The sequence below is a fragment of the Carica papaya genome, chromosome 6 (assembly GCF_054855325.1).
Source record: "Carica papaya isolate Zhongbai chromosome 6, ASM5485532v1, whole genome shotgun sequence".
NCBI classification, from domain to species: domain Eukaryota; kingdom Viridiplantae; phylum Streptophyta; class Magnoliopsida; order Brassicales; family Caricaceae; genus Carica; species Carica papaya.
In genome coordinates this window covers 2,189,481-2,210,938 of record NC_142314.1, presented here as the reverse complement: position 1 = coordinate 2,210,938, position 21,458 = coordinate 2,189,481, and the positions used below count along the sequence as shown (strand labels likewise).

Sequence of the window (21,458 nt, the reverse complement as noted above, 5' to 3'; positions counted from 1 at the left end):
TTGATTTGTTATCTTTTGTTTCCTGTTTTATTGCTTCTCAATTAGGATAAATAAGATATTTGATTCTTCCTTTGACCTGGGGCTTATTAGCTGATATTGTTTCTTTATTTGTTACCAGCTAATCCATCCATAATATAATGAACCACTTCTCAGTCAGAATCTCTCATGGTAAGAAAAGCAACCTTTGAGAGCCTAAAAGAAAAAAAAAAAAGGTCCAAAACCTCTATGGCTGCCGAGAAAGGAGCTCATCATCAGAAATTATTCTAAGTCCTATCAACCAACGAAGAGCCTCAGATGCCTCATCCTTCTCCATCTCCGTTCACAAACTAAACAGTCATAACTACCTAAATTGGTCCCAGTTGGTTTTCATTTTTATATCTAGGAAAGGTAAAGAAAAATACCTGACGAGAGAAGTAGTCCAGCCAAAAAAACAGAGACCCAATCTTTCTGGCATGGAACACGAAGAACAACCAGGATACGTTATAGCTCCTCAACTCCATAATGAATGAAAATAGGAGAGAATTGTTTCCTATATAAAATAACAGTAGAAACATAGGATGCTGCAAAGAAGCCATACTCACACATCGAAAACACATCCGAACTATTCAACATTGAATGTCTTCTTCATAACCAACGACAGAGAATTTATCGCCGTCAAATATTTCAACATTCCCAACAAACACTGGAAGCAGTTGGATATGTTTGAAGAACATGCGTCGAAATGTCCAGATGATGCTTTATACTATAAGAAACTTGTTGATCACAAGCGATGGTACAAATTCTTAATAGGTCTCAATAAAAACCTAATTGAGTACGTGGAAAAAACCTTTCAAAAAGATCAATCCCTAGTCTTCGAGAAGCATTTGCTAAAGTGAGATGTGAGGAAGTCACACGAGTGATGCTGAGAAAGCAAGATCCATCCTACAATCCTGAGGCATCTGCCTTGATTGCTTTGGGAAGAGTGTCCTCATCCAACAACATAAAGCAAAGAAAAGACCAAAATATGATCACTGTCATAACTTGGTAACAGAAAGACACCTACTGGGACTTACACGGCAGACCTACTAATTGAAAGGACATCAGAGGAAATTCAACAACTTCAGAGAAAAATCCTAACACCACCAGAACCTTCCTCTTTAGCAAAGAGCAACTGAGACTCTCCAGAAATTGTTTGTGTAGAAGCAAAACAATTTCTCTCCTTATTATGGCTGCTTGGTCCATTACACATAAAGGTAATATCCTGCATGCTTTTAATGCTAGAATAAAAAATATTCTCATGCCTATATAGAGAACTCCAGAGCATCTGAAGGACTGAAACAACCTTGGATAAGAGTGATCAAAGAAAAATTTGGAACAAAAAGTAAAAAGTGGCATTCTAAGAGACCTAGATGGCTGCATGGGGTTGGTTAATGGAAGAAAATTACAATGGGAAGAGAGGATTTTCAAGGGTGTATTAGATGGAAGATTGATTCAGGGCACAAGGTGAGTTTTTGGTCAGTCGAATGGTACAGAGATAAAATTCTTGAAACAACATCTTCCCACTATTTTCTTCATAGCAAGGAACAGAGAAGCAACAGTTGAATTCTTTCTCAGGTGGGATGAGGACCACAGGTCTTGGGTGGTGGATTTGGTTAGAAACCTAAACAATTGGGAAATAAATGAATACACGAATCTAATCCAATTTTTGGACAAGTAGGAAAATTAAAGCTCAATCCAGCAAAGATTGAAAGAGTTGCAATGAACTTACCATAGAAACTGATTAGGAAAATTAAAGCTCCACAGAGTGGCATTTTTTATGGTAGGTGACAAGAGGTTGAATCCCAACTCCAGATAATCTTACAAAAAAGGGAATATTCTTCGTGAACAAGTATTATTTGTGTAAGAATGATACGGGAAACAGGTAGCCATCTTCTTCTATGATGTGCTTCGCTTCTCAGCTTTGGTCTATGGCATATAACTTTATGCAAGTTAATTGAGTAATGGTTGGTTCAATGAGAGATGAGATTTGGGCTTGGAGAGGTATCCATGGGAATGAATCTTTCAAGAAGAGTGTTAGCCTTATTCATTTGGCTATTTATAGGTATTTTTTTAGATAAATTTGGCTATTTACAGATTATTTATAAAGAAAGAAATAGTTCTGTTGAGGACATAAAATTTTCTTAAGAGACAAGGATACTCCATTTCAGACTATGTTTTTCAGTAAAGTGTTATCCTCTTTAGTCTAGTAAGGATTTAGGGTTTGACTAATACTATAACAGATTTGTAAAGATTTTTTATACAGGTTGAATCCTTTTCGTGCCTTTACTACAATATTTTTTCATTTAAAAAAAATTAAAATATTGTTAATAAGTTAGTGAAATATAAAATTAATAAATAGTAACTAAAAACATCATTAACTCTTTACAGCACAAGCTCTATTCCAAACACATCTATTTCAAGCTTCTGATTTCACCTTTATCAGAAGCCAAAAAAAAATTTTGCTTTTACTTAAAAGGTACTTCTATCTTTGGTATTCAGCCAGAGCTTTTGCTTTCTGACAGCAAATGCAGAAACAAAAATCTGACCAAATAGAAAATTAAGTCAATTAATACTAAAGTTGAATTTATTGAGGTTCCAGCAGCAAAACCCTAACTATCCAATTCCGAACAAGTCTCTGCCATCCATTCTACGTAAAAGCAGAAACTCAAAAATCAAACATAATAAACAATGGTCACCACACATCTTGGCAGAAAACACCACACAGTAGCCTACACCAGTTGCCTATAAGATTTACAGCACTTTACTGTCGCATTCCTGGATCCTTGGACACGTGTACGGTAATTACTAACTCACCACTAGAATTTAGAACGATGATTGCCTCATCAGTTCTCTACTTTTCCCCAGAAAGAAAAAAAAATTAAAAAAAAACAACTCAAACCAACTTCAGATCTTCAAGTGCCACTATACAACAAGACAAACTCCATAACCATGAATCTTTTTGGTGACTGCAAACCGGGGACTAAAATAAACTAATGATATTAATCTAACATTGATGCAAAACAAGCTAATAGTAATGAAAAAGTATTATTTCAAGATGCCCCTTCAGTGCAAGGAGTATAGCATGCTTGGTTCATGGAATGAATCCAAGACATCGGAAGCAATAAAAGGTGCAAGCCGCGAGAATGAAGAGCTTCACAAGAAAGATCAAATGCAAGGCTAATGTGCGCAACTAAGTGCAAGAGATTGAGGTTAATTGACTTTGCAAAAATATTCAGTAAAAGGCTGGGAAAGGCAAATTATAATAAGAGGGGTTTAAGATTCTCAAAGTTCTAACAGAAACTATATAAATAAAGGGGAATTGCTGATGAGTTTTGGGGGAAGGGTGGGAGTTAGATTGTTGGTTCCTAATCACTGTTTTTGCAGGTTTTCTTTGTGCTTCAGGAGAGTTAGCTTTACTGGCTGGATACTGCAGTTTCTCGAGTTTGTGCAGCTTGTGTCTTAGTTGCTGTGATCTGGATGCTTCTTTCAGTGATAGGGTGGGTTATCACATGGGATTATAAAGAATGAGAAACATGGACAGAAACTACTTTTCTGAAGCTAAATTAAAACCTGCACAATCACTGCTACATTCACTTCTATCAGTTGAGACATCCCAGTTTCCAGTTATATGAAGAGCTTGATCAAATAAACTGATTCACTTTATGCAAAAAATATATTGAAGCAGAAACAGTATAAAAAAAACAATTCCATTATCCACATCCCGTACCTCCATCATTGCCATAACACTGTCCTTGTTTGTTCGAAGAACTTGCATCACATTTTCACAGGTCGAACGGAAGTTTCCCTCAATACCACTAACCTCCATTGCTTTCACAAGCATTCTAGTCAAGCGGAAGGGAACCTACATCAGAGATATCAGCAGAAACATAAACTATCTGTATACCACTAAACAACTGATTAAAAGTGACAATGCAAATTGCAGATTTCCATCAAGAACATACTTTTTCAGGAAACTTCTCCCGGTTCATTGAAGCCTCAAAACAGTCTCCAAAATCTATGTGCAATATCTTTCCGCTGTAAAAGAACAGTCAGATATATTAAATACTTGAACTTTAACAAGCAACAGCTTTGCTTTCTCCAAATTAATGTACCTGTAGCGGTGTAGCATAAGATTACTCGGATGTCGATCGCCTAAGCCAAGAAGATAACCAACCTGAAAAGCGAGTAACATCTCCAGCTTAAATCAATTACTCCAGCAGACAACAGATTTTGATACAAGTACAAAGATAGCTTAATTAGTGGCATTTGAGTGGTTCTAAAAGGGAACTGGGCCTTTAGTTATTTACACTATGCTGCATTACTGACAAAGAAAAAAGAAAGAGAATAGCTTATTAAGTTTTTTATTGACTGAAAATCCTAAAAAATAATAGTAGATAACATTAATCAAACTTTTGAATGATTGATACTCCAGCCATACAAGATGTTTTTTATTTGACCTTATAATCATATATATTTGTCTTTCGAAATAACAAGTATAACCAGTATCAACCTTATAATCAAGCAAAAGAGAGTTTAGAATAATTTATTTGACCTTATAATCATATATTGAAACCTTTAAAAGAGACATTAAAGCTAATCAGGAGGATTGTCGCCAAGTACGGCTATTGACAAGACAGATACAACAAGGTCTCTTCACAAGTTGTCCATTAGACCAAAAACGTTAGACTTTGAATCCATTTAGTCATTAGTAGCCCTTACTATCAAGATCCCTTCTATTCTTCTCAATTCAAATAATTCAAAAATAAATTATAACCAATCATAAATGAAGAACTTGAGAATAAGAAAAACTTTTCTTTCCTTCTCACTCTTCTTTTATTCATCGATAATCAGCAACATTTTATAGGCAAAGGAAAGAAGAAAAAGACAAAAACTAATAAACTTCCCTAGTGGAAGGGAAAAAACAGCACAACCTGACAGTAACCATTTTGTTATATTGCCAGGTTGTAAAAGACAGAAAAATGAAAAATACAGAAAAATAATTCTACACTCCCCCTCAATCTAGGTTATATAAATGTTTAGTAAACCTAAATTGGATATTAATTCGTTGAAGAGTCCTTTGAAAAGTGTCTTTTATAAATTATCTGCAGTTTGCTAATTAGTAGGAACGTGGAGTATTATAATGGTCTTATCTTCAATCTTCTCCCTGATGAAGTGTCTATCTATTTCCACGTGTTTAGTTCGATCACGATATACCACATTTTTAGCTATGCTGATTGTTACTTTATTGTCGCACCATACTTTCATTGGAGTAGTAACCAAAAATTTCATTTCCATTAGAACTCTTTTTAACCAAATTCCCTCACATATTCCATAAGCAAGTGACCGAAATTCAGCTTTTTCGCTACTTCATGACACAACAGATTGTTTCTTACTCTGCCAAGTGACTAAGTTTCCCCAAATGTAAGTACAGTACCCAGATGTAAATCTTCTGTCAGTTATAGAACCTGCCCAATCAGCATCTATGTGGATTTCAATATTCCTGTTCATTGTTTTTTGGAAAAATAGTCCTTATCCTGGAATTTTCTTAAGGTATCTTAAGATCCGATATACTATATTCATATGAATATAAGTAGGTTGGTTCATGAATTGACTTGCAGTACTTACAGCAAAACTGATGTCAGGTCTAGTATGAGCAAGATATATAAGTTTGTCCACAAGTCTCTGATATCTTTCTTTATCAACCGGCTTGCCTTTTTTAAATCCAACTTTTGTAGTTGTTTCCATGAGAGTTTCTGCTGGTTTACACCCAAGCATCCCTGTTTCTTTTAGCAAGTCAAGAACATATTTCGTTTGTGATACAGATATCCTCTTTTTAGAACGAGCAAATTCCATTCCCAGAAAATATCTAAGTGCTCCAAGATCTTTTATCTCAAATTCTGTGGCAAGAAAACTTTTGAATTTTTGAATTTCCTATATGTTATCACCTGTTAAAATAATATCATCAACATAAACAATTAGGATAGCTTTCTTACCAAAGGCACTGTTCTTGACAAACAAAGTATGATCAGACTGACATTGCTCATAACCCATATGTTTAACTGCTTTGGTAAATCTGTCAAACCAAGCTCTCGGAGATTGTTGTAGACTATAGAGTGTCTTTTTGAGTTTGCATACCTTGTAAGTTTTATATGTGGTCTCAAGCCTGAAGGAACTTCCATATATACCTCTTCTTCTAAATCTCTATTGAGAAATGAATTTTTTATATCAAGTTGACAGAGAGGCCAATCAAGATTAGAGGCAAGAAAGAGTAATATCTGGATAGTGTTGTGCTTAGCCACTGTAGCGAATGTCTCCTGATAATCTATCCCGTATGACTAAGTGAAGCCTTTAGCTACTAGACGAGTTTTGTACCGATTCACACTTCCATCAGGATTGTGTTTTACAGTAAATACCCATTTGCACCCAACTTTATGTTTTCTCGGTGGAAGTTCTGTCAGTTCCAAATTCTTATTCTTTTCAAGAGCCCTAATCTCTTCTTGAATAGCACCTCTCCACATTGCCAATGCAAGGACTTTATGAATGGTTTTAGCTTCAGTGGGGCTGCCATCAAGTTTGTTTATATATGCATGATACTTTGAGGACAAATTGCTGAAGGAAATGTAATCCTATATAGAGTGTTTAATACAAGATCGAGTTCCTTTCCGCAAAGCAATAGGTAACTTAGTATCATGATCAGTAATAGTAACCGTATCCGAAATTGTGCTTGAAAACTCATTACCTGATGTGTTCTTACTGCTTGGAACTGGAATAGACTCATAACAATGTTTAGTTGGTTCCGAATCTTTATTAACGGGAGTTTTGTATCTCCTAGTATAGACACAACTCTTTGTTGATAGTAGTAGGTATAGGTTCAGTTTCAGACTCTTTGATATTGGTTTCAAGAAAATTTGATGAGGACTCGAGAATAGTGAGGGGAGAAAAAGTAAGAGGTAGTGTACTTATATCCCATACTTGATATTCCTGATTAGGACTCTCCCCTTAAATATCAGTAGTGGGATAGAAAGACTAATTTTCAAAGAAAATGACATCCATAGTGTTGTAGAAATGACGGGTCTTGGGACAAAACATTTGTATCCTTTTTTATTTGGTGAATATCCAACAAAAACACATTTAATGGCCCGTGGGTCAAGTTTACCTCTGAGGTGAGTATGAACATGAACATGAACATAAGCGGAACAACCAAAAACTTTATAGGGAAGAGTATAAAGAATATGAGATTGCGGAAATGTCCTGAGGAGAACATCATAGGGTGTTCGAAATGAGAGAGTTCGGGAGGGCATACGGTTTATCAAGTATGCAGCAGTAAGAACAGCCTCTCCCCAAAGAAATTTTGGAATGTGGGTAGTAAACATGATTGATCAGGCTACTTCAATAATGTGTTTAATTTTCCGTTCAACTATGTCATTTTATTGTAAAGTATTAACACATGAACTTTGATGGATAACGCCATGGTCAGAAAAATATTGGCTCAAATTGGTTTCAAAGTATTCACACTCATTGTCTGACCTCACTACTTGGATGTTGGTGTGAAATTGATTTTGAATCATAATGTGAAATTTTTTAAAAATCTGGTCAACTTCATATTTTTCTTTCATGATAAAAATTCAGGTAATTCTAATGTGATCATCAACAAAAGATATAAACCATTTTATCCCGATAATATTAGTGACCCGAGAGGGACCCCATACATCACTATGAATTAATGAAAAAAGTTTTGTGGGTTTGTAAACAGAACTGAGAAATAAATTTCGAATATATTTGGACAGCTGACATACTTCACATTGAAAAGAAGTTGGATTTTCATTTCGAAACAAATTAGAAAATAGTTTTTTAAAGTACACGAAGTTAGGATGTCCTAAACGGTAATGTCATAACATGATAGGGCATTCCATATTTAAGTTGTTTACAGATTTAGGATTAGTACATACTGCATGATCAGTATACTAGCATTGTCAATCGTCATCCCCGAGTCCAAATCCTGAAATTCACACAGTTTAAAGTTAAATGTAACCACACAATTCAAATCCTATGATACTTTACTTACTGACAGGAGATTGCAATCCAAATTTGGAACATATAGCACAGAGTACAAAATTAACTTGGGTGTCATTGCAATTATTCATGTTTTCGACCTGGGAGTTAGAGCCATCAACAATTTTTACTGAGAATTTATTTCTGCACTTACTATATTCCTTGAATAATGAGATATCCCCAGTCATATGATCGGAAGCACTTGAGTCAATAATCCATATTCCCTTTTTTGTGGAATAAGTTGAGAAACCATAAAAATTAACTTTGTGAGCTGTAGAAGCATTACTGAGAACCATATTGGGTGAAAACACTTTTTGGAGGAGGCTGATTTGTTCAGGACTAAATAAAGGGCTTCCGATAGAAACGGTTGTAGTGGATCCCTCCTCTATTGAGATAAAATTGTCCCGATGAATTTCCTCAATTTCCTGCTTTCGTGTTTTCTTCTTCTCAGCCGATTCCTTCTCAGCTGGTTTCCCGTGAAGTTTCCAGCATCTTCCACGAATGTGTCCCGGCTTCTTACAGTATTCACACCATGGTCGTCCCTTTCGCTCAGTCACCCGACTTGTGAGAACAGTACCAGTTTCGGGTGAGAGAGATATGTTTTCAGCAGGATTAAGGTTGAGTTACGAGTCACCCATCATCACTTTCTTCCTGCTTTCTTCGCGTCGCACCTCCGAGAACACCTCTCTGATGTTCGGAAGAGGTTTGGTTCCAAGGATGCGTCCTCTTACCTTGTCGAGGTTTTTGTTCACTCCGAAAAGAAACTTGAAGATTCATCTCTGTTCCACGATGCTTCGGAATCTCCTGGCATCCTCTAGGCAGCTCCAACATGTTCTTCAAAAACATGAAGTTGCTACCATTTTCGAATAAGAAAATGGTAATATTGAATTACTATTTCTTCTTCTTGGCGCAAGTCATGAAGGTTTGCTTCGATTTCGAAGATGGCGAAAGTGTTATCGCGAGTGGAGTAGAACTCACGAGCTGCGACCCAGATATCGTGCGCAGTCTCATAAAGGAGGAAATTTTCGCCAATCTCAGTGGTCATTGAGTTCACCAACCAAGACATAACAAGATTGTTCTCAACTTTGCATATCCGAACATTTGGATCGTTCGTGGGAAGAGGTGAGAGCTCTCCAGTGAGATATTCATCTCGTGTAACGGCCCCAGAAATATTAAAAGAAATGAGTATTTAAATATATCAAATGCGGAAGCGAGATCAAAATTTCAGTTAACATCCCTTACACGAAAGACCAGAAACGTACTTAAAATATAAAAGGTTAAACTAACTAAGAAAGAAAACTCGAAAATAAACTATGCGTATGACTACAGAGTCTCTAGGCATCTCCTTCGTCGTCCTCCTGCGGAACGGGCTCGGGAACCATGTCTTCCTGATCTGAAATGGTTAATTAAGGAGTGAGCTACACTAGCCCAGTAAGAACATCACGATATCTCACCGTCACGGAGATAAAGGTGGGTAGAAAAACACAAAAAGACCAATGGAGCATAATTTACAACAAAACCTTTTATCAATAATAAAACTTTTACCATCCACTTACCTTGGTGGAATTTATGAAAACAATATGAGAAAAACAATAACATTATCATAATCATTGAATAATCTAAGCTGTAAAACATAACACTTATCACGCCTCTTGCAATTCAATCATTGTACAACATATCTTTTTTCTCATTTACCAGCCTACTAGTATCCGTGGGGGTCCATAGGGGTTCCGCTACCCGTTAATCTTTAACATTCATAATCAGTTTCCAGGGCCGTCCCCATACCCCGTCCGGTATGGGCGCCAAAACCATGAACCTCAATACCCCGTCCGGTATGAGGGTGAAACGGGCCGTCCCCATACCCCGTCCGGTATGGGCGCCAAAACCATAAACCTCAATACCCCGTCCGGTATGAGGGTGAAACGGGCCGTCCCCATACCCCGTCCGGTATGGGCGCCAAAACCATAAGATCTCCATACCCCGTCCGGCATGTGAGACCACAATCCCGGTAGGGTTCCCTACGGACCCGGTCCGTCCACCATCTCCCAGGATATCTAGTCAGGCTGACCCCCATAATACAATTATCAGTCTACACAATCTTTCATTTTCCTTTTCCTCAATCAGCATCGTCAATTAACATACAAACAAGCAAACAGTAATTCATGCCAAACAGACAACATACAGTATCAGTTTTTCAGTCATTCAACCCATGATTAATAAAAACGTAGTATATGCACACAAATCTGTAAAATGAACACATCAAACCTCATTTTGCATTTAAAGCTGTAAACATGCCAAATAATAGTAAATCACCAATCACACTAGACTCGGGCTCCATTAGCAACCTTAAGCAATTTCACACATGCGTTAATTCAAGAAATACCGTTTTATCATTTTGAACTTTAATACCGTGATAGGAAATAGGGTGAGGGGTCCTTACTTGTTTTCGAGATCCGAATACGATTCACAGTGCGCCTGCAGGCCGTCCCTAATTTTCCCTGAATTTTTTTTTTCCCGGGAAACTGAAACACACTAACAGTACCTGCACGTGTTCCAAAAAAAATCCAAATTAGGCCCAGGGCCTCCTTCGGCCCAAATCGCAACTCTGGCACGGCGGCTCCGCCGCTGGCGGCGGCGAGTCGCCTCGGGTTGGCTGTTTTCGGCCGTTTTCGGCCGAATTCGGCCACGCTCGCATTGGTCCTTGTCAGAAAACAACCCTAGGGCCCTCGGGGGGCCAAAAAATCACGGAAAAACGGAGCTTACCGGCGGCGGCGCTCTCGGGTGCAGCGGCTCTCCGGCGAGGTTCGTGTTTTGGTGATTCGGCTCCGGTCAACCTGTAGAGAAAAGAATGGTGATCACGGTGATATAAAAATTGCATCGAACGGAGGCCGGGAAGGGCCTCGTCGGAGGCAAAAACCGAGAGGGGGCGCGGCGGCGCCGCTGGGCTTCGGCCGCGTATTCCGGCCGTTTGGCCGGGATTTCGACCTCGATTTGGCCATAGGAGGAATCAGCGGGGAAAAACGAGTCGGGGGTATGAAATTTACCTCAATCGGCGGTCGGAAATTTCCCCGGTGCGGCGGCGAGTGGCGGCGGGTGGCGGCGGTCGGCCTCTGGTTCGTCTTCTCCGGCGAGCGGCTGGCGGCTAGGGTTTTTGGTCTGGTGTGGAGGTTCTATTTATAACCCCTTGCCTTTTGATCACAGCCGTTCGTTTCGTTTTAATCTGGGCCGTTCGTTTTTGATTGAATCTGGGCCGTCCGTGCGTTTGAATCTGGGCCGTCCGATCGCGTGATTGATCTGGGCCGTCGGATCGCACCCACGCGGATCGCCAACGTGGCTCCTTTCGGAGTGACGCGATCTTGCCACGTGGCAGGCCCTGGTTGGCCGGGCCTGCTGACGTGGCTGCTGACGTGGCACCTTTTTTTTTTTTTTTTTCTCCTCCTTTCCGGGTGCTACATCTCGGCCTTTCCCTCGGATGAACATCAACACCGAGGACGACCACTGAAGATAGTTACTACCATTTAGTCGATGGCCAGTAACGAAAGATGGAACCTGATCAGCCAGAGCATGGCGGTCAGGCACCCGAAGGTGAGAGCCCAAAAGAACTTTGAGCGGAGAAGGGGTCTGCTCATCCATTGCCTATTGAATGCAGGAGAGATGCTGAAGAATTTGGATCAGGCTTGCTTTGATACCATGAAAAACTTGAGAATAAGAAAAACTTCTCTTTCCTTCTCACTCTTATTTTATTCATCGATAATCAGCAAAATTTTATAGGCAAAGGAATGAAGAAAAAGACAAAAACTAACAAACTTCCCTAATGGAAGGGAAAAAACAGCACAACTTGGCAGTAACTATTTTATTATATTGTCAGGTTGTAAAAGACAGAAAAAGAAAAAATACAGAAAAATAATTCTACAATAAACATATTTGTATCGATCAGGTGTCTCTGGTCACTAAAACCTTAAAATTTATGTTGACTAAACCACTAAACCACTAATCTCAAACAATTATACATGCTCAAATTAGTAAAAATAATAAATACAGTAAAAGATTAGACAAATCAATTTTCAAAACCATTTTCTGAAGTATACTCTGTGTTTGAGAGTCAAGAGAAATGAACACTACTTGTGTAGTAATTAGCCATCACATTGTCACTTTTTATCAGAATTCATTCACCAACCTAACTCAAGCAGTGATTAATGTCCAAATATCAGTACCCATTGTTAACAGATGGCTAGCACTCTGCTTGTCTACTGGTCCATTGTACTTTGAAATTAATTGTTCCTTCACTTTCAGGTTTCTTATTTTTTATGGTACTTGTGCAAAAATTTTCAGTTGGCAACAAAAGAATCCAAGGCTTGCTCTAAGTAAACAATCCCATTATGCTGCATGAAGTTATTTTCTTTTCTGGGGGAATGGGTGAAATCACCCTACAGTTTCTGTTATTGCCATGAAGATCAATACCAGTTTATCAAGGAATAAGCATATTCATATACAGATGAATTTTGTAGCATTTCAAGGGATAGCTCTCTCAATAAAGCAAATGCATACCATACTCATAACCGCTAAACTTCTTGTATAATTTGTCCTCCTCTCCAGCCACACCTCAGATGTGCGACTTTTCAACCAAAGTACCTATCATAAAGGAAATTTCTGCACACTCAGATCTAAAAAAGAATACAAATAAGAATGCACAATAAAAATCTGAAAGACTGCATACCCTAGCTAGATCATTTCCCTCAGTATTTTGCAGAGCATATTCAAATACTTCCACTTTTGCTATAAGTGGTAAATGGTCATAGTCCGGAGCAAAACTTAGCATATATTTATGCTCTTGATTTAATGTGATCTGAAAGGAATTGGCCGATTTGAGTCACTTAATGTTACTTCTATTAAATATCATACCGGAAATAACCATGTACAAGCAAAATAAAACTAAACAAACCTTTCTAGCATCTCTATACTCTCGAATTAGATGATGTAAAGTGTCACAATTTGGAACCCATCCAATTAGCCCACTGTTTGGAGATAGTGGAATTACAGCATATCGTTGGATAGAAAGATCCTTCTCTGCAGTTTTTCTAGAATTCGCCAGCAGAGTGTTCACTAGACCAAAAAGCTGACACAGAGCATGAACACTAAGAGAAATCATTTCTTCTGAATAAGAAACAAGTAGGAGATAATTACCATTCTTAGTTAGACTACATTTTGAAATGCTGTAGGATTAATAATAGTGCACCCATAAACTGACTGTTCAAGAAATAAACAGAATAAAAGTTTTGGCAAACGGCAATCTAGAACTAATTTAGATTATAATCAATAATTAGTCAGCTAACAACTACTACACAGAAGGGTTTCACCATCCAACAACTACACTAGAACTTCAGTTCTCTACAACAAAATAATGCATTTGGCTCAGCTTAACCTCAGGAAGAAAACCATCAAGCCTCATCTTGAACTCGAGTTTAATTCATAAAAATTATTTTTTATATAATAAAAAATACATCACACAGTATGCATGTAGAATACATGTTTACGGTAATTGAACATTATGTATACATATCTGTTAAGCCTATTGGACATATTTGTGAGCTTTTGAACCAAATTTTTTGTGAGTTTTTATCAAGCCCATCAAGATAAAAGAGTTTAAATTCTATTAGAAAGATGGTTAAACCGATGTCTAATAGATTCATTAAGATAAATAAGACTATGCACAACCTTGAATTCAATTCAAACTCAGTTAACCAAGATAGAGATAATGTCAAATCCCAAACTACAGAAAACCTATGCACCTAATCTCTTTTTCTATCAGCTCAATTTCTTTTGCCAATTAACATATAAGAGCAGCCAAAACATAGGAATATGATGTACAATAGAGAGAACACCTGCATGACACGTTCATCTTGGCGTAGATCTTCATGTCCCTTCAGTAAGAAGGCATAGTCCTCCCCATCACTTCCATGAATTGTCAATTTCCGTGGTCGCTGTTTTGATGTTATAACAACAAGCTGGGTTGCAAATGATGCTATTGTCACAACAGGTGCTTCTGAAATTTCAGAAAAGGTGTAGAGCTTATTAGGAGAACTCAATTTAATATCAAAGTAGACTTGTTAAACAATAATTATATTCTACCTGCACGATATGTCCCGGGAACAGCAAGCTCCAAATTACGGCATTCCAACAACTCAGGAGAAACAGACTATTCAAATATAGAGCAGAAGTTAATATCATTATAACAATGGGTTACAAATCAGCCTAAACAGATTTTCTTACTTGCAAATCCAAGGTGGTAAGACTCTGGAGCTGTTTGTCAATTCTTTTGAAAACATGGTAGTAGAGATCCCATGCCTAATAAAGACAATATACAATTTAGCACCAAGATTTTGTTGCAGAGCAAAGAAGCTACACTTAAACAGTTCATGTGCCCAAATCAGTGTTCAGAAACTGTCATTGTTGAAAAGGAGAATATGCAGAAAACACATGAGTTTTTTTTTTTTTTTTGTAGTACATAATCTAGAGGATAATGTACATGGCCACGCATATAACATTGCGCTCCTAAGCTGGTCTATGTTGGAACATGACATACCACATATCAAGAAGGAAACATGCAAATGATAAGAGTTCTGGTTACTAAATGCTCGATTACAATAAATGGAAGTAAAAAGAATACTGAAAAAACACAAAAAGAACCCATGACAAAAAGTGAAGGATAAAGACAAAGCACCAAAGTGAGGCTAAGTGGGCAGCAGCTAAGATCAGAAAATGTTACATACCATAGTGAAAACATGTAATAAAGAACAGCTAGCACAGGAAAAGGAATGTAAAAGAAAATTAGAAAAAAGATTTCCAATCCAGGAAGTTCAAAAAGACCAAAATACAAGAAATGGAAACTTCAACTTAATGAAATCAAAAATCAAATAGGCAAGGAATGCCCAAGCCTTTGCTCAGATGTCACATCTCACACTTTTTTTTGAAAAAAAAAATCCTGAGATGTCTCAAAACTTTGGGTCTAGGTGAGGGAGCATAGAAGTAAATCAATTTATATAAGGAAGAGAATTTTTTTTTAAATCTAATTCCATCTATAAAGTTATTTTGATCCAATTATTTTGGTTTTATATGTCCTCTTCAAGATACGCATGTAAAGGAACACCCTAAATAGATTGGGCATTTCTGGCATCAACAACCGAGTTTCATGAATTAGTCAAGGCTAAAGTTAAAATAAGGAAATCGCTAGTAATATTCCGAACTTTTGTGGTACCTGGGTGAGTTCAGCGTCTTTTCCAGTTCTTTTATACTGCACGCAACATTCATAGGCCTCTAATAATTCATGGCGGTATGCCTGCAATGAAATGCACATTACTAAAGCATATAAAGTGCAACAAACTCCACCACTGTGACCTGAATGCTAACACAAGTATTTCAAACAAAGAAAAAAGACAACAAGAGATGTTCAAGGCGAGAAAAGGATGAAACCAAAAATCTTCAGTGTCAAACGTAAAGACAAAATATTTGCACAGCACGGGCTTGAACTTGTTTATAAAATAAATTCTGATAAAGATAAGGTAAGAAAGAATCCAATCAAGATTGCTGATACATGTTAGCATTTCTTAATTTTCTAGAAAAAGGGAAACCCAAACAGGTTACAAAGAATAATCAAGACTGCAGCAAGTCAAAGACCTGACAGGACAATTCTCCAAAAGCCAAAAAGATTTGTCGCACAAAACACCAGATACGATTTCACGACCAAACTGGATCATGGAAGAATCAATTGGATTCTTCAAGTCCCAGAAATCTTGTGCTCAAAACACAACTTGCTTTTCCATTCCCAACATGGGCAGTTCTTTAGTTTTTCTATTTGGATCTCAGGTGACTTTTGCCAAAGATAGGAGAAAATTAAATGGAATTATAACCCCAACGAGACTCTGAGGATTACTGATTTTATTGTGATTCAATCTCATTTTTAAAAACAAGAATAGTTAAGAGGTTTTAAGTTTGACCATGCAATGCTCTCAAAGGAGAACCAATTGAAGTTTAGGCATCTATGAGACAACAAAACAGCTTTGTTTATGGCTTCCTTTTGTTACTAAAAAATATCCAACAAAGAAATTTAAACCTAATCTCAGTGTACTTGACCTGCATTAAGTTCTACACAACTTTGAGACAACTATATAAGCATTAATATGAAACAAGATAAAACCTCTATGAATGCTCTCTCTTTTATGGTAGTATTTTCCCTCATAGCCCCTTCCTCAAGCATCTCATGTAACGGTTCCAACACTTTAAGCATCCCTTCAATGTTATGTTCACCAAAATACAGACGACTAGCTTCTTCCAGTCCCTCATGCCACATTTCATGCCAAAGTATAGCAACCCTGATTAGTTCCTGAGATACAAGTTGTGCCTGTATAAAAGTAACCAATATATTAGATCAACAAATACACCAAAGAATTAGATATTTAAGTTAATTAACCCGCCTACCTGATCCACAAGCACGCCACTGTGCTGCTGAACTTTGTCTACAACTTCTTGAGCAGCAGCTCTCCGTAAATTGCTTATTGATTTACATGCAACAAGAAGAGGATACATAAGGGCCTGTACAAGGAATCAAATTAGTTTAGTGAGGAGGAATTACATAGCATGTTCAATTAGAAATGTATAGCCTCCAGTAGCACTAATAATAACAGTTAAAAATGAAAAATAATTTAAGTGAGTTTGTCCTATACGGACCTGGGGATGACTTTGTCCTATGTTAAAAATATTTCATTCTCTTAACATAGAGAAATCATCAGAACCATACCTGGGGATGACTTTGTCCTATACGGACCAAAAGTGATTGTATCAGTTCCCTCACAGCACGGTTATTTGAATGTATTCTGGCAATTATTTGAGGCAGAACAACAAGCCATGTATTGATATTAACATGTGCAAATCCTCTCTGTAATGCAATTTGAACTTCAGTTGTAGCCCCATGATTGAACCACAATGTGAGAAGGCGAAGTATATCCTGCAGCAATGCAAATATAGGATTCTAGATTAGGAAAGTAATAATGGTGTGAGATCCGTGTAATCCTAGATTTTGTTGACTCCTATATAATGGGGATTCTCGGCTATTCAAGAACCAAATCCTTCAAGATTTCCTCCCAAATTCTATCCTTATCTTAACTAATTAAGGATAGAAAGTTAGGGTTTTTTTGTGTAATCCTTCCCCTATATATTTTTGTATTGTTCTCTATTATAATACAATAGAAAAATTATGAAAAATAATCTCAGAAAACTACATGATATCAGAGCAGGGCACAACAGAAAACTGCCCTTCGTTGAAACCCAAATCTCATGACCAAGTACGCCATGAACAAGTCTTCGTCCGAGGTTACCTCAAATCCTGAAAGAGTAACAATCAGGAATTCTCATGGAGGATCAGAAGAACAATCTATCCTTATCATCAGTTGCAAACTTAACGGCCACAACTACCTTCAATGGTCTCAGTCTGTGATGATATACATCTGCTGAAAAGGAAAAGATAAGTACCTTATAAGCAAAGTAATAGTCCCAAATAAACATCATCCCGACTTCAGGGTCTAGAAAATCGAAAATCACAAGGTCATGACATAGCTAATCAACTCCATGGACAATAAGATAGGAGAAACTTTCTCCTGTTTGGGACAGCAAAGGAAACTATGGAATGTTGTCAAAGAAAATTACTCAAGTTCTGAAAATACTTCAAAACTATTTGAAACAGAAGCCAAACTATGTGACTTGCGTCAAGGTGACCTCAAAGTTACTCAATACTTCAACACTCTTTCCTGGTATTGGTAACAACTGGACATGTTTGAGACTCACGCCTGGAAGTGTTTTAAAGACAAAAACCTATACAAGATGATGGTAGAAGAAAAGAAGATCTTTAAGTTCTTACTTGGTCTCAATAAGAACTTAGATGAAGTGAGAGAAAGATTGATGGGAACCAAGCCTCTTCCAAGTTGTAGAGAAACATTATTCGAAGTTCATCAAGAAAAGAGCAGGAAAAAGCTAATGATGGGAACTCAAGATACCACACCCATGTCGGAGGGATCAGCCTTGGTGACCTGATGATCCCACTCAAATCACATCAATGAAAACTGAAAGGGAAATTTTCCTTGATGTGATCACTGCAGAAAAATCAGGATATTTGAGGTAAAACTGCAGGGAAATTCATGGTAAACCCACTGGTTGGAAGCATACACACAGCAACAAAGACAACCAAGTCTATGCTACTTTCGTAGAAGGAAAAACATCCTCAAAAGAACTCCCTTCAGTAAAAAGCAGCTAGAGGCACTACAAAAACTCCTCAATAAAAACATCTTCCATCAGTCTTCTGCTCTCTCTCTCTCTGAACCGGATTGACAGCCCAAAGAGGTAACAATTCCACTGCCTTGTTTGCTAACACAAAACATCCTCATGCCTGGATTGTAGAATCTGGTGTTCAGATCACATGATTAGAAATATCAAACTAATCCATCAATACAATCCCAGCAAAGAAAGCTACAATATTAGAATTGCTTATGGTTCCCTCTCCAAGGTTGGAGGCTCGGGGTTATTGAGAATTATAATAGAGGATTTGACACTAAAATCGGATTTATATATTCCTGACTTGGATAGCAATCTTCTTTCTATTAGTAAATTGATCAGTGATCACAATTGTGAAGCTAAATTCTTTCCTTTCATGTGTGAATTTCAGGAGTTGAAATAAGGGAAGATGATTGGCAGCTTAGATGTCTTCTAGACTCTTACCTCTTCAAAAAAGATCATTCTCTCAGAAATCAGACCCAAAATGCCAGCATGTCCTATAGGAGCTGGATAGACTTCTTGCAATAAGGAAAATGAGGTTACATTTTGGCACTATCGACTAGGTCATTCGAATTTCACATACCTTGAAAAGATTATCTACACACGGAGAAGGAACAATAAAAGGGAGGTAGAGCATTCAACATGCTTCATCAATGATCAAGAATTGAAACCACCTCTAATTCACAATCAGCATCAAACAGGTAAGGAAACTTTTGGTCTTGACACTACACCAAGAATGGATGACTTCAACATTCCATTGGCTCTAAGGAGCAAGAACTTGCACAAACTATCCCATCAGCAAATACATTTCTTATAATGGATTATCTCCATCCTACTGGCTTTTGTATCTACCCTTAACAATGTGCATATTCTCATTCCATCCAAGAAGCACTCAAGTATCCTAAATGGAAACAAGATTTTAGAGATAAAATTACAGCATTCGAGAAGAATTGCACACTGGTGATTTCTGATCTTCCCCTAGAAAGGAAATTGTTAACTGTAAGCAGATCTTTACTACAAAGCATACGGCCGATGGGAGCATTGAGAGACTAAAAGTCAGGCTTCTTGCAAAGGGACTCTCTCAATCATATGAAATAGATTATCAAGACATCTTTGCTCCAATCACCAAAGTCAATATTATAAGGGTTCTTCTTTCCCTTGCAGCAAGCCTTGATTTACCACTGAACCAAGTTGATGTCAGAATCCATTTATTTCTAAATGGAGATCTTGAGGAAGAGGTGTACATGAACATTCCTCCAAGACTTGAAATTAACTTCAACATCAACAAGGTCTGCAAACCGAAAAGAAAAAAAAAAAAATCTCTCTATGGCCTAAAACAGTGTCCCCCCAAGCTTGGTTTGGGAGATTCATGAAGTCGATGAAAAAATCGGATACATCTAATGTCAAGCAGAGCACACTCTCTTTGTGAAACAATCCTTAGAAGAGAAAATTATTATTATCATAGTATATGTTGACGACATCATACTCATGGGTGATTATGAAGAGGAACACTTGAAGCTCAAGAACTTTCTGGCAACGAAATTTGAAATAAAAGATCTTTGCAATCTTAAGTTCTTCCTAGGTATGGAGGTGACAAGACCAAAGAAGGGTATATTCATCTAGCATGCAACAACACCCTATACTTACTAAAGGAAACTAGAATTCTAGAATGTTAACTCAATAATACCCAATGGGTCCAATTAAAAGGAGAGGAAATGAGAAGGAAAATAAACCAATAGACAGGGAAAGATATTAGAGGCTTGTAGGTAGACTCATCTATCTTCTCCATACCAGACCAGATATCAGGTTTTCAATTAATGTCGTAAGTAAATTCATGCACAACCCAATTGAGGAACACATGGAGATTATATACAAGATTTTGAAGTACCTCAAGATGACCCCAAGAAGAGGATTACTTTACAAGAAACAGGTCACCCAGAACATTTTTGTTTTTTTCTTATGCAGACTGAACAGTAGATATGAAAGATAAAAGATCCACTTCAAGATACTGTTCAGATGTCCGAGAAAACTTGTTTCGAGAAGTAATACTGAAGTTGAATTTACAGAATTAGCATTAGGAATTGTAAAGCTACATGGATAAAGAGACTCCTTGGTTAACTGGAGATAATCACTAAGGCACTTATCAATCTATGCTGTGACAACCAGACTGCCACAAATATAGTGAAGAATCCTGTGCATCATAATCAGACAAAGCACATAGAAATTGATTGTCACCTCATTTTAGAGAAAATTGAAAATTTAGTAATTCAAATGACCTACGTGCCTACAGAATCATAGACTGCTGATATCCTCACTAAAGCTTTTCCACGAACCACCTTTAAAGAACTCTGTAGCATCTTGTGTTTGTTCAATATTTACAACCTAACTAGAGGAGTATAAGACTTCTAGATTAGCAAAGCGAAAATGATGTGGGATTCCATGTAATCCTAGATTTGGTTGACTCCTATATAATGGTGATTCTCAGTTATTCAATAACCAGATCATCCAAGATTTCCTCCCAAATTCTGTCCTTTTCTTACCGAATTAAAGATAGAAAGTTAAGGTTGCTTGGTGTAATACTTCCCCTATATCTTGTTGTATTGCTCATAATACAATAAAATAATTCTGAGAAGTAATCTCAAAAATTACAATAAAGATATGTAAGAACAACATTGGAACTAAGACATGTAATACATATACATATGCATGAAAGATATGAAAAACACATGCCAGAGGAAATAGACTAAAGCACCGCAAAAACATAAGTTTTTTATTTCACGTTGACAAAAAATCACTTGCTTAACTAGCATGAGACCTACCTTCTTTTTTACTAATAAAAAATATATATTGTCAAGGAAAGAGATTATAAGGAACAAGGACAAGATATCCTCTCACTAAAAGAAAAAAAATTCAAAAAGAAAATGAACTAGAAGCGTCCGCTGAATTAATATTAGACAAGCTATCTCAATGAAAAAAAAAATAGACAACCCGAAAAAACCAATGTGCCAAAGCCCCATAAAGAGGCCCTAAATAGCATTATGTCCCAACTAATAAGGGATAATAAAAAT

The 21,458-nt window shown here is 37.2% G+C and overlaps 1 protein-coding gene across 5 annotated transcripts in view; it reads right to left on the bottom strand.

Moving 5' to 3' along the window:
- The window catches only part of TOR (target of rapamycin), an 81,149-nt gene that overhangs the window by 2,623 nt on the left and 57,068 nt on the right, over nucleotides 1–21,458 (bottom strand). For 3 of the 5 annotated variants that reach the window (XM_088222164.1, XM_088222167.1, XM_088222169.1), the window contains 13 exons: nucleotides 16,865–17,071; nucleotides 16,546–16,659; nucleotides 16,265–16,468; nucleotides 15,326–15,406; nucleotides 14,341–14,415; nucleotides 14,200–14,266; nucleotides 13,953–14,113; nucleotides 13,013–13,186; nucleotides 12,788–12,916; nucleotides 12,619–12,702; nucleotides 4,131–4,192; nucleotides 3,981–4,053; nucleotides 3,746–3,880 (listed from right to left, as the gene is read on the bottom strand). In XM_088222164.1, coding sequence (XP_088078290.1) covers nucleotides 3,746–3,880; nucleotides 3,981–4,053; nucleotides 4,131–4,192; nucleotides 12,619–12,702; nucleotides 12,788–12,916; nucleotides 13,013–13,186; nucleotides 13,953–14,113; nucleotides 14,200–14,266; nucleotides 14,341–14,415; nucleotides 15,326–15,406; nucleotides 16,265–16,468; nucleotides 16,546–16,659; nucleotides 16,865–17,071 — 1,566 coding nt within the window. Of the gene's footprint in view, nucleotides 1–3,745; nucleotides 3,881–3,980; nucleotides 4,054–4,130; nucleotides 4,193–7,967; nucleotides 8,018–12,618; nucleotides 12,703–12,787; nucleotides 12,917–13,012; nucleotides 13,206–13,952; nucleotides 14,114–14,199; nucleotides 14,267–14,340; nucleotides 14,416–15,325; nucleotides 15,407–16,264; nucleotides 16,469–16,545; nucleotides 16,660–16,864; nucleotides 17,072–21,458 lie in introns of those variants that run through there. The other 2 variants (XM_088222165.1, XM_088222168.1) reach the window with 2 other exon arrangements.